The sequence below is a fragment of the Pelmatolapia mariae genome, linkage group LG10_11, assembly GCF_036321145.2.
Source record: "Pelmatolapia mariae isolate MD_Pm_ZW linkage group LG10_11, Pm_UMD_F_2, whole genome shotgun sequence".
Taxonomy (NCBI): Eukaryota; Metazoa; Chordata; class Actinopteri; order Cichliformes; family Cichlidae; genus Pelmatolapia; species Pelmatolapia mariae.
This window is the reverse complement of record NC_086236.1, coordinates 28,741,041-28,760,000: the sequence shown is the minus strand read 5'-3', so window position 1 is coordinate 28,760,000 and position 18,960 is coordinate 28,741,041. Positions and strand designations below refer to the sequence as shown.

The following is an 18,960-nucleotide window of genomic DNA, read 5'->3' as shown; positions in this document are numbered from 1 at the left end:
TATTAAATAAATTCTAACAACAGCTTATCAAGGTTAAACGTGCTGCTGTTGTTCAGCCGCTGGTTTCCTCTTTCTGGTGCAAAGTGGGCCAAAAACAAAGAAGAGAGACGGACTCGCGACAGAAAAGCCGATCAGCTGATCATTAAGCAGTTTCACGATTGAAGTAGCAGCAAGAGAGGGAGAGAGAAGAGGCTCCATATATCGGTTGTTAAGCTTAACGTAGGTACGCTTTACAAACATTCAGAGATGAACTTACACACTTGCTTTACTTCTCTCTGGGATAACTTCCTCGGAGATGAAATGCTGGATTGCTAGCGAGGCTACAAATAAACACAGCCGCTCTATCACGTGAGCACACTGCTTCGACGTGCTACGGTTACAAGCCGAGTTACGTCGTGTCGCAAGTTTTGTGAGGTGCTTTTTTGATATTTAATGGATCGGATTACATTTTTTAATTTCTCGCCGATATCCGATCCAGTAATTTAGGTCAGTATCGGACCGATACCGATACGTAATATCGGATCGGTCCATCTCTACTATATATATGTATATATATATATATATATATGCATGTGTGTGTGTATATATATGTAATTGTATGTATAATTTTCTTTCTGCTTGTTTGTATAAGCAAAGTATATTTAGACAAGAATTTACTAGATGAAGCAAAAGTTAAGTGTTAAAACTGCTCAAATTGAAGATGGTTGAGCAGGAAATGTTGTAAAAGCTAGCTGCTTTGAGATATGATGAGCCTACTAAACTATGACCCGAAACTAGTCGTCAGTTTGTAAACGCTTTTAAACTCACTACAGTATCTTCACGTTGCAGTCTTCAAATCAGAAGCAAGTGAAAATTGAATCTTTTAATTGATTTTTGAGGAACCTAAAAATTATTAAACCCAATCAAAGGCCTCTTTCTATTTACTTTGTTTTTTTTTTCTCCTGATGGTTAGTAGTTACATAGGGATTCTTCGCTATCTACCTGATATTTTATTTTCATTGTGATAACATTCTTACAGACACTGAAATATGCCTTCCAAACCCACGATCGACTCTGTTTTGTAATGGAATATGCTAATGGAGGCGAGGTGAGACCCCATATCCTACATCCATAATCAACTCATCAGTCACATGGGATGCACCCAGTTCAAGAGTTAACCATTTACACGTAGACAGATCTTGTGTAACACCAGGTAAGTGCTTGACTCTCTCTGCTCTGTTTTCTTCAGCTCTTCTTCCACCTCTCACGTGAACGAGTCTTCACAGAAGACCGGGCACGCTTCTATGGTGCTGAGATTGTATCAGCACTTGAGTACCTCCATTCACGTGACGTCGTTTACCGTGATTTGAAGGTGAATACGACACACAAATCCATCATTTCATAAATGTCCCATGTGCAAGTATGACTGCAATCATACTACAAACTGAATCTTAATTTGTTGATAATCACATACCAAGGCAAATGTTGCGAAATTTGAGAGCTTGTAGAATAAAATGTGTTTAGAAAAAAATTGAACTTGTATTTTGAAGTTTTCATTATTATTTTGTGCTTTCACATGTGTGTTAAATTTAGTTACAGAATAAACATGCACAAATAGACTTATATTTGCACAAACAAAATTTAAATTTCTAACTGTGAATAACGACGAAATCAACACAAAGGACAAAAATCCTCAATCCTTATGAGGTGCAGCATCAAAAACAAGAATGAATGAGCATTTTGGCTGCCAGCAGTGTCTCTCAATCAGTTTGTCCCAGTAAATCACGACTTTTACTTCATCTTTGAGCCCTCTCTCTGAACCACAGGACTGTCACTCGGGGACATCAGAACATTACACTTTAAATGACAGTATCTTTAAGCTGTTTTATCCATGCATATTAAGCTAAAAGGAATCTATACAAAGTCATTGTTATGCAGCAAATATGTTTGATTGCTAAAGGTTTTTCCCAGTATCTCTTTCATGCTGCTGTCCACCCTTTCAATGGAGTGGATGTTTGCAGGAAGGCTGTATGCTGTTTTTGTATTTGTTGTAATGGACTGGGGAATAGGAGCTATTGTCAGTTCTTTTCCTCACCTCCTCTCCAAGCAGTCTTAGTCCCTCCAGTCTTAGTCCCTCCCCTTCCTCTAAGGAAGAGACATGAGGAGAGAGAGGAGTCCAGTCAGCCACTGTAGTGATAAGACAGCTTTACTGCATCATGTTAAATTGATGTCACTTAAAAAAGGGTGTGGCACATTTGCATCATCTGTCTATTGTCTAATTTCCAGAGCACTGCTGTGTCTTCTGATTACTGATAGATGAGCATGGCAAATGTCCAGATATCCATTTTTTGGGCACTCTTACAAATGGTGAAGGGTAGAAAGTTAGACTACATACCTAATCATCTTAAATAACTAAGTATACAAATTAATGCTGAATTTAGAAATCTCATTATTTGTGTATCATTTATTACTTGTAACTTTTTGTTGCTCCTCTTCTATGCATCGCAGATAAAACTTACAAAAGCATACATCATTACAGTGATGCTGACTGGACTCCTCCTCTGCCCTCCAGATGCATTTTAGGAAATGAGACAACCTGTAAGATGCCAAACTGACTTAATTGGTTCAGTCTCAAGATACAGTAGAGATAGGAGACATTAAATTGAGAAACGTGAAAAGCGCAACCTCTTTGCCTCTATATTAGGCAAAAGGATAAGCAAATTGGCTGGGATGCCTTTACAGTAGGTCTCTATTACCTGAGATTATTGATAATTGGGGTTCTCCTGTCGCAGTTGTCCTCATCAGTAAAATGACATCATATTGGTCAGTCTATAAACCATTAAACATTCATACTAACACTTGTATAATAAATTTCTGAATTCAACAGATAAAAGCTTTAGGAACATAACTGACAGATGTTAACTTCTCATTAGAAGTCGACTTGCTTTTTATTAATATAATTTTTTAAAAAGTAAACTTTGACTGTCAGCAGTATTTTATTCTTTTTGTTCAATTTGTTATTCATTATATTCTATTATTTGTCTAAATATCATCAGACAAATAATCTGTGTCGATGGGATTTTTTTTTCTTCAGTCACAGGACATTAACACAGAAACCAGCACAATGTTTCTAATGGGTCCACCTACAATGTCATCAGAGCCAGAGGACTTGATATACACTGTTAAAGAATATGGTAATACATTTCAGGTATCTCTGGAAAATTATATTTAAGATATATCTAAATGTTTAAAGTGGATCTCCTTTAGTTACTTATATTCATAAACAGAAGAGAAAGTTAACATAATATAACTTGTTACGTTATGGTAAATGGTAAATGGCCTGTATTTGTATAGCGCTTTACTTAGTCCCTAAGGACCCCAAAGCGCTTTACACTACAGGGAGTGCAGAATTATTAGGCAAATGAGTATTTTGTCCACATCATCCTCTTCATGCATGTTGTCTTACTCCAAGCTGTATAGGCTCGAAAGCCTACTACCAATTAAGCATATTAGGTGATGTGCATCTCTGTAATGAGAAGGGGTGTGGTCTAATGACATCAACACCCTATATCAGGTGTGCATAATTATTAGGCAACTTCCTTTCCTTTGGCAAAATGGGTCAAAAGAAGGACTTGACAGGCTAAGAAAAGTCAAAAATAGTGAGATATCTTGCAGAGGGATGCAGCAGTCTTAAAATTGCAAAGCTTCTGAAGCGTGATCATCGAACAATCAAGCGTTTCATTCAAAATAGTCAACAGGGTCGCAAGAAGCGTGTGGAAAAACCAAGGCGCAAAATAACTGCCCATGAACTGAGAAAAGTCAAGCGTGCAGCTGCCAAGATGCCACTTGCCACCAGTTTGGCCATATTTCAGAGCTGCAACATCACTGGAGTGCCCAAAAGCACAAGGTGTGCAATACTCAGAGACATGGCCAAGGTAAGAAAGGCTGAAAGACGACCACCACTGAACAAGACACACAAGCTGAAACGTCAAGACTGGGCCAAGAAATATCTCAAGACTGATTTTTCTAAGGTTTTATGGACTGATGAAATGAGAGTGAGTCTTGATGGGCCAGATGGATGGGCCCGTGGCTGGATTGGTAAAGGGCAGAGAGCTCCAGTCCGACTCAGACGCCAGCAAGGTGGAGGTGGAGTACTGGTTTGGGCTGGTATCATCAAAGATGAGCTTGTGGGGCCTTTTCGGGTTGAGGGATGGAGTCAAGCTCAACTCCCAGTCCTACTGCCAGTTTCTGGAAGACACCTTCTTCAAGCAGTGGTACAGGAAGAAGTCTGCATCCTTCAAGAAAAACATGATTTTCATGCAGGACAATGCTCCATCACACGCGTCCAAGTACTCCACAGCGTGGCTGGCAAGAAAGGGTATAAAAGAAGAAAAACTAATGACATGGCCTCCTTGTTCACCTGATCTGAACCCCATTGAGAACCTGTGGTCCATCATCAAATGTGAGATTTACAAGGAGGGAAAACAGTACACCTCTCTGAACAGTGTCTGGGAGGCTGTGGTTGCTGCTGCACGCAATGTTGATGGTGAACAGATCAAAACACTGACAGAATCCATGGATGGCAGGCTTTTGAGTGTCCTTGCAAAGAAAGGTGGCTATATTGGTCGCTGATTTGTTTTTGTTTTGTTTTTGAATGTCAAAAATGTATATTTGTGAATGTGGAGATGTTATATTGGTTTCACTGGTAAAAATAAATAATTGAAATGGGTATATATTTGTTTTTTGTTAAGTTGCCTAATAATTATGCACAGTCACCTGCACACACAGATATCCCCCTAAAATAGCTAAAACTAAAAACAAACTGAAAACTACTTCCAAAAACATTCAGCTTTGATATTAATGAGTTTTTTGGGTTCATTGAGAACATGGTTGTTGTTCAATAATAAAATTATTCCTCAAAAATACAACTTGCCTAATAATTCTGCACTCCCTGTACATTCAGTCATCCACCTATTCACACACACATTCACACACTGGTGATGACAAGCTACATTGTAGCCACAGCTGCCCTGGGGCGCACTGACAGAGGCGAGGCTGCCAGACACTGGTGCCACCGGGCCCTCTGACCACCACCAGTAGGCAACGGGTGAAGTGTCTTGCCCAAGGACACAACGACCGAGACTGTCGGAGCCGGGGATCAAACCGGCAACCTTCCGATTACAAGACGAAGCAACAAGCGGGCTGAATTACAGCATAGGAATAGGTTTAAATTAAGTTTGTCTTTTTTTAAAAACTAAGTCACTGGAGATGAATGAAGGGCAGCAGGTGAATTTAACCCTAGAACACTATCGCTGGGTGATTTTCACCCGAGCAAATACATTTACATGATTTCTCTCTCCTGCAGCTGTTAGTGTGTCGAGGAGATTGTGCCTTCACCAGGGAAGTCTCAAATGTCCCAGGAATGGGTGTATCAAAGACCAGCTTTCCAGCGTCATTTTTTTTTTTTTTAGGAATTTTTTGTTCTTGAATTCCAGATTTTTCTGTAATTTTGGAGCATTATTTTAGCATCCCCCATGACACTTTTTTTCATTTTGTTAGACATGGCACAGTTGAAAGTAAAAGCTGACCACTCTGATTTGTCATGTGTTGGATATATTTTGATGACAAGTACTTTTAGTTGGTCATATTATATCGGGTAAAAATCACCCGGTGTTAGTGATTGTGTTACTATTTTAAGCGATAGTGTTCTAGGGTTAAGGAGCAGGAGAGTGCAAGCTGAGCAGATAAAACAGCAGAGATTAAAAGAGTACAGGGACTGGAGCTTGGAAGGTGGTGGGAACAGGACAGTGGGCAAGCAGCTAAGTACTTGGCCATAAATCACGATGATAGTGTCGGTGCCGGTCAGTAGATGGCTTATAAGCAAGCTGGGTATTCTGAGAAACAGACAAGCTACAGGTTAGCTAAGCATTTGGAGTTAAAAAAGAAATAATGCAATCAATTTATAGACCAAAATGTATTCTAAACTTTTGACTCATCAAATTAGCCATCTTTGGCAGATATAACAGCTGAACACACCCGTGGCATTCTTTCTACAATAGAAACAAATATTCTTTCCCATGCTTCCTATATCTGTTGTAGAAGTTTCCGTAGTGGCACTTGTAGGTTGCTTTGCTTTCACCCTTCTATCCAGTTCATCCCAATCCAGCTCAATGGGGTTTAAGTCCAAAGACTGTGTTAGCCACTCCATATTTTCAAGCTTACCATCTTGTTCTTTTTTTCCCCTGAGTTAGTTCTGGCATAACTTGGACATATGTTTTGGGTCATTATCTTGCTGCAGGATGAACCCCTGACCAACTGCCAGAGGGTATTGGATGGCGCTGCAGAATGCTGCAGTAGCCATTTTGGTTCAGGGTGCCTCTCACTCTGTACAAGTCACTTACCCTGGATCCAGCAAAACAGCCCCAGACCATCACACTTCCTCCTCCATCTTTGACAGTTGATGCCACACACTGTGGAACCATCCTTTCACCTACTCGAAGGTGTACAAGGATCCTGCGTGAGGAACAGAAGATTTCCAATTTTGATTCATCAGTCCATAATACCTTCTTCCAGTCTTCAGTAGTCCAATGGTCCTGTTTCATGGCCCAGGCAAGACTTTTTGTCTTATTCTGACATCTTAGCACTGATTTTCTTGCTGCAACTCATCCCGTCAAACCTGCAGCTCAAAGTCTTCTCTTCACAGTTGAAACTGAGACTTGCTTACTACAACCACTATTAGTTTTCCCCAGTTTCTGAGTGCCTTTTGATGGTGAAGAAAACTGTACTCATTGACACCTTGACTTTCTTTACAATTTCTCTGTAGGACTGTAGGAAAGACCTACATTTTTAAGTCTTTAAGTGTTAAGATGGTTTGTCTCTCTTTCATTGTTAATTACCATCTTGTCGCCATATTTGTAGTAACACACTACTTTCTGCAGTACAATACTGTTCAACTGATGCTCACAACGGCATGGTACCACAGTGTCTTCCAACACTGCTATTATGCAGACAGAGGGGGTTCTAAGTAATCCAGAAAATTTGGAACACCTGTAGGAATTAGTAGCACCAGCTTTCAATGCTTGATCAACCTCCAGTGCTGCAGAACAGCTTTAAATTATTAACCTATTTTGTTTTCCCTTAAAAAGGCCATTTTCCGAAATGTACATTATATGTCAGTTTTAGGTAGCCTTAGATGTTTTTTTTAACTTCTGGCAGTTCACAACCTACCTTTATACCATTTCAAGCTATCCATTGGACTTGAACGACTTGAATTGCAATAAATAACTGGAAAAATTGGGGTGTTCTAATTAAAACTTTTGACCAGTTGTGTGTGTGTGTGTGTGTGTGTGTTTGTGTGTGTGTGTGTGTGGACATATGTTTTGGGTCTTGAAACCTGGATCCTATGTAGCCGGTTACCAAGGCTACGTGAAGTACCCACTGAGGATCTGCTAGATGATGTGAATGCAGAGACTAAACAGCTGATCTACAACAGCCACAAGGAGCAATACCCTCTATGGAGAAGGAGACTTCTCCATAGAGAAGCACGGAGGGAGGTTAATTGGAGCTGCAGAAAGGTGCAATGAGGAAGGTGCCTAAGAAGTACAGCAAGGTGCCCATACCTGAGGCCTTGGAAACTGCCAAGCAAAGACTCACAGCCTTGGCCAGCCACTTGAAGAGGAATATAAGGCAGCAGAATAAACCAGCTCATAGGCCGCTGCAGCTGTACTCTCAGTGGCTGGGGAACAATATAAGAACAGCAGAGTGAAGAAATACTGGAAGAACATATGGGAGAAGGATGCAACCCATAACGGCAATGCTCAGTGGCTAGTGGATGTAAGAGCAGACCACAGCAACCTCTCTGAACAGTGCCCAGTAACCATCACAGTGGCAGATATCCAAGGAAGGGTCTCCAGTATGAAGAGCTGGACAGCACCAGGCCCCAACATGATTCACGACTTCTGGCTCAAGAAGCTGACTGCACTCCATGAGCGTCTGGCAGTACAAATTAACCAGCTACTAGTCGATGAGAGACACCTCGAATGGCTAAAGGGCGGACAATCCTGATCCCCAAGGACCATAGAAGGGACCGGTCCCATCCAACTAGCGGCCAATAACCTGCCTCAGTAAGATAAGATAAGATAACCTTTATTAGTCCCACACGTGGGAAATTTGTTTTGTCACAGCAGGAAGTGGACAGTGCAAAAGTTATGAAGCAAAATTAGAATAAAATAAGAATAAATACAGTACACAACTGTACAGAATAGAATAAAATAAAATAAAATACTATATACAGTAGAATAAAATAGAATAAAATATACAATAAGATAAAAATAGAATACAAATGCTATATACAACTGAGTAAAAATACAGCGATGCCAGAAAAGATTATTGCACATTAGTATTATTGCACATGTGTGGATGTGTGTGTTTGATCAGTTAAAGTCTTTGTTGTGGAGTCTGACAGCAGTGGGGAGGAAAGACCTGCGAAATCTCTCCGTCCCACACCGTGGGTGCCGCAGTCTCCCACTGAAGGAGCTGCTCAGTGCTGTCAGAGTCTCCTGCATGGGGTGGGAGATGTTGTCCAACAGGGATGACAGCTTAGCCGCCATTCTCCTGTCACTCACCACCTCCACTGGGTCCAGAGGGCATCCTAGAACAAAGCTGGCCCTTCGGATCAGCCTGTTCAGTCTCTTCCTGTCCCCAGCAGAGATGCTGCCGCCCCAGCAGACCACACCATAGAAGATGGCTGAGGCCACCACAGAGTCATAGAAGGTCTTCAGGAGTGGGCCCTCCACTCCAAACGACCTGAGTCTCCGCAGCAGGTACAGCCTGCTCTGCCCTTTCCTGTAGAGGGCGTCTGAATTATGAATCCAGTCCAGTTTGTTGTTCAGATGAACACCAAGGTACCTGTAGCTGTCCACAGCCTCAATGTCCATACCTTGGATGTTCAGTGGTTGCAGTGGAGAATGCTTGTGCCTGCGGAAGTCTACCACCAGCTCCTTGGTTTTACTGGCATTGATCTGGAGGTAGTTCAGCTGGCACCAGTCCACAAAGTCCTGAGTCAGTCCTCTGTACTCCTTGTCGTCCCCATCAGTGATGAGGCCGACTATTGCAGAGTCATCAGAGAACTTCTGCAGGAAGCACTGGGTAGAGTTGTGGGAGAAGTCTGCAGTGTAGATGGTGAAGAGGAACGGAGCCAGAACCGTTCCCTGTGGGGCCCCCGTACTGCAGACGACCCTGTCCGACACACAGCCCTGAGTCCTCACATACTGTGGTCGGTCGGTGAGGTAGTCCAAAATCCAGGTAGTGAGGTGATGGTCCACTCCAGAGTTCTCCAGCTTGTCCTTCAGAACCGAGGGAAGAATAGTGTTGAAGGCACTGGAGAAATCAAAGAACATGATTCTCACAGTGCTTCCAGCGGTCTCCAGGTGAGCGAGGGAACGATGTAGGAGGTGAATGACGGCATCATCCGCTCCAATGCCAGGCTGGTAGGCAAACTGAAGTGGGTCCAGTGATGAGCTTACCAGACGCCGAAGCTGAGCCAGGACCAGCCGCTCCAGGGTCTTCATCAGGTGGGATGTCAGAGCCACCAGCCTGTAGCTGTTGAGGTCCTTGGGGCGTGAAGTCTTTGGCACTGGTACAACACAGGAGGTTTTCCAGAGCTGTGGGACTCTTCCCAGCCTCAGGCTCAGGTTGAAGAGGTGCTCCATCACACCACACAGTTGGTCCGCGCAGGACCTGACGACCCTCGAGCTGATGCCATCTGGACCCGCTGCCTTCTTGCCATTAATCCTCCTCAGTTCCCTCCTAACCTGGGTGGTTGAGAGAGACAGGCTGGAGCTTTGTGTTGAGTGTGTATTGGATGCTGTTGTTGGGGGTGGGGAGGAGTGAGCAGGGTGAATAGAGGAGGTGTGAAGTGTCTGAGGTGTCAGAGGTGGAACAGCAGCAGTGGGGGTGGGTGAGTCTGCAGCCGATGTTGGAGACTGCCTCATGGCTGAATCAAATCTGTTGAAGAAATGATTCAGTTCATTTGCCCACCTCACATCCCTCCCAGGCAGAGAGTTCTGATGTTTGTGGCCCGAGATGGTTCTGAGGCCTCTCCATACTTCACCAACGTTGTTTTGCTGAAGCTGGTTCTCCATCTTTTGCCTGTAGCTGTCCTTCCCATTCCTTATCAGTCCCCTCAACTCTCTCTGCACCCTTTTCAACTCCTCTTTGTCTTTGGATTTGAAGGCCCTCCTCTTCTGCTTGAGGACAGCTTTAATTTCTGGGGTAATCCAAGGTTTGTTGTTGGAGAAACACCGTACAGTCCTGGTAGGTACGGTGTTATCCACACAGAAATTAATATAGTCAGTAATGCATGGAAGCTCCTGTCAGCCACCATAGCGGCTAAGATGAACAAGCACATGGCTCAATACTTGAGCAGGGCACAGAAAGGAATTGTCAAGAATACCAGGGCCGCAAAACACCAGCTCCTGGTAGACAGAGCAGTTGCCCAAGACTGCAAGACTAGTCTGACCAACCTGTGGATTGCCTGGATTGATTGAAAGAAGGCCTATGACTTGATGCCCAACATCCTGGATCCTGGAATGCCAAGAATTGTACAAGATCAACAGGACCCTGAGAGCCTTTATCAGAAACTCAATAGAATGTGGCGGACAACACTAGAGGCCAACTTCAAGCCCATAGCACAAGTCACCATCAAGTGTGGGATCTAACAAGGAGATGTGCTGTCCCCACTACTGTCTAAGGAGCTTGGAAAGAAAAAAAAGCGTCTGGACTTCTTTAACTTGCATGAAGACGGTTCACCTCTCATCCGAGAAGCTTCTTCAGTTCAGAACTGAAGAAGATATATATATATATATATACACACACACACACACACACACCGCTTTGTCAAGGTCAGTGGTAATTTTTTGGAAAATCTTGTAAATGCAATAACTCAAGAATACGGTGATGTGGGAGCTTCAAACTGATATCATAGGAGTATCTACTAAAAATCTTGGACGAGTTCGAGTGACGTCGGCCTGTCCTTGAAAAAGGAACAACAAAACTATTCTTTCAGTGATCAAGACGATGAGGTTATACAAATATTTGTACACTGGATATAGGCTTATTTTTTTGGCTAGTTTAATGTAGACAGCATGTTTGTTTTTCTGTTGTTTTGCGAACAGAGGAAGAAAATGTACAGGAACTGTGGATCTGTTGAATTTGCAGCAGTGTATGATTATACTGAAATCTGATGTGGATGTATTTTTCCTCTCAGCTGGAGAATTTGATGCTGGACAAAGACGGACACATTAAAATAACTGATTTTGGCCTTTGTAAAGAGGGCATTACTCCAGATGCAACAATGAAAACCTTTTGTGGAACACCTGAATATCTGGCTCCTGAGGTAAGGCACTGTCTGGTGACATATTTTAAACACACCTGTGTTGTCAAGCTTGTTTAATAGCTTGTTTAATATCATAGTTTGGTTTTCTGAAAATGTTGTCAGTGCGGCAACTTGAGCACAAGGCAACATAGGATTTTCAAATTGTGTCAAGAGGAGTACCACTGGCCACCACCAGTGGGTTTTTTTTTAATTTGTATTTATTTTCCATTATAAATGCCAATACTGTTATACTGGCAAATAGCTCGGACTACAAGACTCAAAAACAGCTTTTACCATCAAGCCATTCAACACCTCAACCACAACACTTGAATACACACACCACACTTCACAGGATGCACACAGAAGCTGTCCTAAAGTTTCTCAAGAACATACTCTGCACTGGTCACTTCATTTTTATTAGTATTTAAATAAAAAATGAAAACCCTTACTCCGTCCAATACTGTACTAACTGCCACTCTAAAATCTTGTACTGCTCAGTTTGTACTGCTGCTCACTCTTGCCACTTTATCCCATGTGCAATATCCCATTAGCCCCCCCATGTCAACGGTAACATTTCTATTTAAGATTTTTTTATTTATACATTTGTGTATATATTTATATATATTTAGTCTGTTAATATTTGTAATTTTTTACTGTATTATACTGCTGAGTGACTTGTCTTCTGCATGTCAAACACATTTCATTGGAATGTTGACCCTGTGCTAGCTTGCATATGACAAATAAAACTAAAATTGAACTGAAACTGACTTATATTGGGCTCTACTTTAGACAGATGGGCTACACCAGCAGAAGACCACATTGAGGCTACAGTTTGCATGGAACTAACAAATTAGACAGTAGAAGATTAGAAAAACATTGTGTAGTCTGAGTCTCAATTTCTGGTGAATTTTAGCTGATATGGCGCCTTATATCAGCTCACTGATATACACTGATATTTATATCAGGCACACTTTGGACCCCTTAGTACCAGTTTAGCATGGTTTAAATGGCAGCTCCATTTAAACATGCAGAACACTTATTTTAAAGAGTAGGAAGAAAATGATGCATTTGATTTTTTACACACTTAAGAGAAAAGATTAGCTCTGCTCTTTCAAACAGAATTGGTGATGTAAAGGATGACTGGTAAGAAGTTTGAACAGAAAAAGAAGAAAAAACATATAAGGAAGAAATATTTTTTACTCACAAAAGTGTGCCATTATTTGCACCAAATGCTATGGTATGCCAATTCAGAGTTATGGCTTTTTACTGCTGTTGAGAAATCGGTCTCTTCTTCCTCAGGTCCTAGAAGATAATGACTACGGCCGCGCAGTGGACTGGTGGGGTCTCGGTGTAGTTATGTATGAAATGATGTGCGGCCGATTGCCTTTCTATAACCAAGACCACGAGCGCTTGTTTGAGCTCATCCTAATGGAGGAGATCCGCTTTCCCCGGAACCTCTCACCTGAGGCCAAGTCCCTGCTGGCTGGCCTGCTCAAGAAGGATCCCAAGCACAGGTATTAGCCCAAACTACTCCTCTGTGTGGATTGTATTAAAAATGCCTAGTTTACTCTCAAATGATCTCATTTGGACTGACAGGTTAGGAGGAGGTCCCAGTGATGCCAAAGAAGTAATGACTCACAAATTTTTTATCACCATCAACTGGCAGGATGTGGAACAGAGAAAGGTGGGGCTTTTCTTTTCTTTTTTTTCTTCTTATTTCTATTTATCAAGCGCAGTCAGACAGTCCAATCAGTCATGTCTTCATTTAACAGGAACAGCAGTTACAAGTGAGTCAAAAATGAGACAATGGTTTCTGGCATTCTTGCAGTGTAGCATTCTTGTCGCTCCATAGCAACATGACATGAGAGAAATAAAAAGTAACCAAATTAATAATAACATTCATCAGGAATCCCAACACTCACCAGATGTACTATAAAGTAACCACATGCTTCACATACACTTGAATTTGGGTGAGGTGGAGTGACAAGCTCCTTACACTACGATGACGTGGATGACTGGGAACCTTCACAGACACGGATTTTAGGTGTTCTCAAATTTTGATAAATGGTAAATGTCCATGGAAAGTAGCCATCAGGCCAATCCACATGAGATAGATTCCATTAGTATGAGGTTCTTTTGGTGACGCAAAGTGTTGTTTTTGCACCAACAACTTTTTGAATTGCAACCAAAAAGTTCGGCCTTCTCATCAGGCCATATCACAGGTTTCCTCATGCTTGTATATGTATATTTTGCAAATTTTTGCCAGATTTCAATGTTTTTCTTTGTCAGGAAAGGCTTCCATCTTGCAACCCTAGTCAAGGCATATGTAGAAAATGGGAGATTGTTTTCACATTTTTAGTTGCAGAAATGTCTTAAAGACCTAAGGACCTGGATGGCTTCTAATTTCCTACCTCACCTCTGTGCTTGTCAGTGCAGCATTTAATATTTTGGACACTAAGATTTTATTACAGAGATGAGAGCATGCCGTAGTTAGAGAATGTAGTACGCTGCAGTGGTTTTAATCAAATCTATGTAATAGACTCCAATTTTTTCATGTAAATGAGGATTTTTCTGTATTTGCAACGGTTAATCATAGAATTCCAGACTGTTTCATGCTACGATCAATTCTGTTTACATTATATATGCTTCTCTTTGGCAGTGTCATTCAAAGGCATAGGATACATTTTCATTGCTATGCAGCTGATACCCACTTTTATCAGTCCATGAAGCCAGATGAGACACACCAATTCGTTAAACTGTTTAAGATAATAAATGTCCTGCGTCTAAATTCTGATTCATTGGTCCTAAAAATATTAGAAACACAGTGTCTAACCAGATGCATACTTTGGAAGCCATTACCTTGGCCTCCAGTAACACTGTGAGGAATCTTGGAGTTGTTTTTGACCAGGATATGTTCTTCATTAAACAAATATGTAGAACTGCTTACTTGATTTTGTGCAGTATCTCTACAATTAGAAATATTATTTCTGATCTTGTCCTGAAAACTAGTTAATGCATTTATTACTTCTAAGCTGGACTATTGAAATTCATTATCAGGTTGTCATAAAAACTCTTTGAAATGCCTTCTGTTGATCCAAAATGCTCCAGTTGGAGTACCACCAGGTACTAGAATGAGACAGCGTATTTCTCCCATACTGACTTCACTTCATTGGCTCCCTGTTAAATTCAGAGTGAAGTTTAAAGTCCTTCTCCTCACATACAAGTTCTTAAATATTTAGGCCCCATCTTTTCTTAAAGACCTCATAGTACCCTATCACCATAATAATAGAGCACTTTGCTCTCAGACTCCTGGATAAATTCATAATTAGTTTAATAAGTAGCTCTTTGAAGGAAATTTCTGTTAGCTATTTTTGCGTAAAGCAAAAAGCTAATTGAACTAATAAGAATTAATAAAAATATTAGCGCATGGGAATACAAGTGTTTTTTACCCCGTTCCATAAAAGGCTGATTGGGTATTGTCATTACAAAATCTTGTGAATGCAATAACTCAAGAAGGAAGTCACCGAGAATTTTCAAATTAATCAGAATTTTTAATTAATCAGAACTCAAGTTCAGTGGTCAAGTTTTCTGAAAATCTTGTGATTGTGATAACTTAAAAACAAAGCAATGCAGGATTTTGAAGTTGAGACCATAGGTGTGTCTGCTACGAGGCTACCACTGGTGGTCGCCAGTATTTCTTAACATTATTGTGAGGCAACATGTTTATAATTTTAGAGATATTGTGGAAATGCAAGAAACAGCCCTAAATATTTGTTTAATTTGCACATTGAAGGATATATCGTAGTCAAAAACGACTCCTCACAGTGTTACTGGACGCCAAGGTAATGCCACCCAGGGTAAGTATCTGGTTACACATCATATTTCTAAGATTTTTAGGGCCAAAGACAATAACTTTAGGCTTGTCTGAATTAGAGGTCATCTAGGTTTTTACACAGTAACTTTAATAACTACAGCATTCTCCGATCTGTGTAACAAGTATTGAATGCTGCATCAATATAAGCACAGAGATGAGGCCATAAGATGATCATTTGTAACCTTCATTAACCCTGCTTTTATACTGTGATAAATTCAGATTTAAAACTCTCCAAATAAACCATTCCTCTACAGATGTTTAATTAGCTGTTTCACAGCTACTCTTTCAAAACCTTTTGAGATAAACGGCCTATAATTAGTTAAGACAGCTGGGTCAAGTGGTGGCTTTTTACCCCTTTGCCGCAAAAGGCTATTGGGGTAATGTCATCACCTTACTGGGCAGGCCGGTAGGCTGGTAGCATGTACACCCAAGTTTGTGAGTATGATAACTCATGACCGAAGTGATGTAGGAATTTCAAATGGATACCCTAGGTATGAGTTACGCCAACTGCATTGTAGACCCTCCTCTACGTGCATGTTATAAATCCAGCATGTTACCAAGTGATATCTGTCTCTTCCAATCCCTGGTACAGTTGACCCCCCTCTTCAAACCGCAAGTAACATCAGAGACAGATACCCGATACTTTGATGAGGAGTTCACAGCACAAACAATCACACTCACTCCCCCAGACAAGTGTAAGTATCTTCTTGTTGAACCCGTCAGCACTGATTATTCAAAGTTAATATCAGGTTTCTTGGTTGCTGACTTATATTGCCTTCTTGTTACAGATAACAGTCTGGACTGTGAGGACCCCAGCCAAGAAGCTCATTTCCCCCAATTCTCCTATTCTGCTAGCATAAGAGAGTGATCGCATCTCTGCCACACACACACACACACACACACACACACACACACACACACACGTGTATACACACACACACACACATACAAACACACACACACACACACGTGTATAAACACCTTGGTTACAATCATACAGCCATAAAAATAAGTAGAGCTTTCATTTTTAAAGAGGTGTTAGTCTTAGCACGATTTCAGTGCCTTGCCTGGGAGCCTTATTGTTAAAATCTGTCTTGGTCCACAGAAAGGAAAAAGCCTATCCACAGTGTCTATACTGTAACATAAGAACTTCACATAGCCACCAGTGCAGTTTAACAACATAATCAAGACCATCAGACCTACAAAGATGGTGCTGCTGTTTGTACCATTCTTTTTTTTCTTTTTTTTTTATATTCGTATGAAAAAGGCATACAACTCCCCATGACACTTGTAAGTCCTCTAATTCAATCCTGGCTGTGACCTTTGGTGAACAGGCTTGCATATGAAGAAGGGAGGAGAGCAGCAGTTAATCTTACACAAAAAATCCTGCATGTCTGTTTTTTGAACTTTTTTTTTTCTTCTGTATTATTAGCTCATTGAGTATTGAGGAATAAATTATAATATTATACAAATGGAAGGATGTGTACTGAACTCAATCCTTGTACAAGCTAACTGCAAAATATTGGACATTTGTCACTTTTTACTACTTTGTGCTTTAGAATTTTCGTCTCCCATATGTTAGATGTTATCTTTGTTGCCTTTATCATTTAACATTTTTGGTCCCCCAGAGCACAAGTTCACTTGCTGAACATTTTACATCAGAGATGTCAGACTCATTTTACATCGAGGGCCACATACAGCCCACTTTGATCATAAGGGGACCATACAAGTGAAACTCCACTTCTTTTCAGCATAAAGATATTTAACTGCACATTTAATACCTGAGATATCTTAGTATACGATAAAGAAGTGCGTTTTCAACAGAACATCTCATTATTTATGCATGATATTTATATTAAATTTTAGAAAAGGTTCTGGTAGCTCACTGCCCAGACTGTCCCATATCTGTAAAACATAAATCATTTGTTTGTTGAATTTGTTTTTTTGGGTTTTTTTTTACTGAATTTTTAAACAAACCGATGTTAAATATAATGTAAAAACGTTTTGATGCATGCTCATTATCCAGGTAAGTAAATCCCAAAGGTTGATTCTGTTCATCCGGATGTAGTGTTTTCAGTGGGAGAAACGTTTCATTACTCATCCAAGTGACTTCTTCAGTCTCAGCTGACTCCAGGTTTCCCCTACCTTATAAACAGTACATTTGCACAATCACTGAAACTCGCCCACTAAATAAACAATGGGCTGTGAGGTCAGTTCCTTGATTATTAATATGCAAATTGTCATGACCACTGATTAATGGCCATGAGTACCATTCACAGAGAGTTGGGGAATGGCTACAATCACAGCATTGTAAGATGTGGAAAGATGTACCCTTAGGCCCCCTCCTCAATTCAAAGATGGTCTTTCTATAGCACTTTCTAGTCTCTACTCTCACTGACCACTCAAAGCACTTTAGAATATAAGTCTCATTTTAACTATACATCTCACAACTAGTTAATTAGCATCAGATCCTTAATATGATCACTATCTGAGAGGCCTTTCAGAAGATGGGTAGAGATTATCACTCTGTGGATAATAGTTCAACAGAAATAAGAATTACATTTCTCAACGAAAAATTACAAGGGCCGAGGCTCAGTCCCCAAGACCCACAAGCATGTGTATGGTGATGTGTTGTGAATAATAATGAGTATAGTGTTATTAAAAAGGAGGGCCGGGTCACCGCACAGTACAGCCAGCAAAACCACGTGACTGGCCCTTCCCAATGCGACCTACGTGACCCCCTGCACCACAGGGTTGTGAGTGATGTGTGGTGGGATCATAAGTTGTATGCCCCAAATGTAAAAAAACACACACACACAAAAAAGACATAATGAAATTTACTGCATGTAGACATATTCAGTTCTTTATAACTCCGCAAACCTCAGTTCAGTTATGTATTACAATTTCTCAAGTAACATAATTTGTTGGATGGCCATTTGTAGTATCCAGGAATTATTTAGGATGTTGGGGTGCAACATCTTTACCAGGATTTTCCAAAGATGTAGCATAACATTTTCAGTAACTTAACCACATAGAGGCAGTCCACCAACTCATCAAGCAATTCAAGTGGCATTATTCAACACAGACATTTATCTGTCTAACTGGGAAGCTGGTGCTACCAACTCTTTTTCTGGAGCACAGTTCACAAATCATAACTTTTTCAGGTACCACTTCTGGAAAAGTGGTACCTGAAAGAAAATCAGACTGGCGCTTCATACATCTAGACAGGAAGCAAACTGGTACTAGTTTTTGAATTCATACAAACCCTCCCGTTATTGTTCCACTCAAGTGTCCTACTGACACAAAGCATATATGAAATAAAGCTTACGTCTAACTTTAACAAGGAAGATCTGTATTCACTCATCTGTCTGCTTTAGCAGGTTTTTGGCTGCTAATCTACTGTTTTACATCACTTCCACTTTCCCACACTAAAAAACTGAATTCTGACATCATTGCTGTAGTCCAATCATTTTTCTGCCCACTTTCTTTAAGCAAGTCAGCCTCCACTCTGCATGCTTTAAATTGCACCACTGCTGTATTTCATTAACCCTTGCAGACTCCTGCCCAGTTGACCCATGGTGTGTGTGTGTGTGTGTGTGTGTGTTTTGTTTGTTTTTTAATTCCTTACATTCCTCCAAAGTGCTCAGTGGTCGTGGGTTTAGTCTGGATTGATGAATATGAGAGTATCTAAGTTGTATGTCAACTTTGAAATGTTAGCCCCTTATGCATGCAG

General features: G+C 40.8%; 1 protein-coding gene across 7 annotated transcripts in view; it reads left to right on the top strand.

Annotated features, from left to right (window-relative positions):
* Window positions 1-17,065, top strand: part of LOC134637454 (RAC-beta serine/threonine-protein kinase-like) — a 31,677-nt gene extending 14,612 nt beyond the window's left edge. For 5 of the 7 annotated variants that reach the window (XM_063487884.2, XM_063487887.1, XM_063487882.1 and 2 more), the window contains exons 8-14: window positions 1,019-1,087; window positions 1,229-1,351; window positions 11,246-11,374; window positions 12,653-12,867; window positions 12,950-13,037; window positions 15,820-15,922; window positions 16,016-17,065. In XM_063487884.2, coding sequence (XP_063343954.1) covers window positions 1,019-1,087; window positions 1,229-1,351; window positions 11,246-11,374; window positions 12,653-12,867; window positions 12,950-13,037; window positions 15,820-15,922; window positions 16,016-16,095 — 807 coding nt within the window. In that variant the 3' untranslated portion in view covers window positions 16,096-17,065. The remainder of the gene's footprint in view (window positions 1-1,018; window positions 1,088-1,228; window positions 1,352-11,245; window positions 11,375-12,652; window positions 12,868-12,949; window positions 13,038-15,819; window positions 15,923-16,015) is intronic. The other 2 variants (XM_063487883.1, XM_063487888.1) reach the window with 2 other exon arrangements.
* The last annotated feature ends 1,895 nt before the right edge of the window (window positions 17,066-18,960 follow it).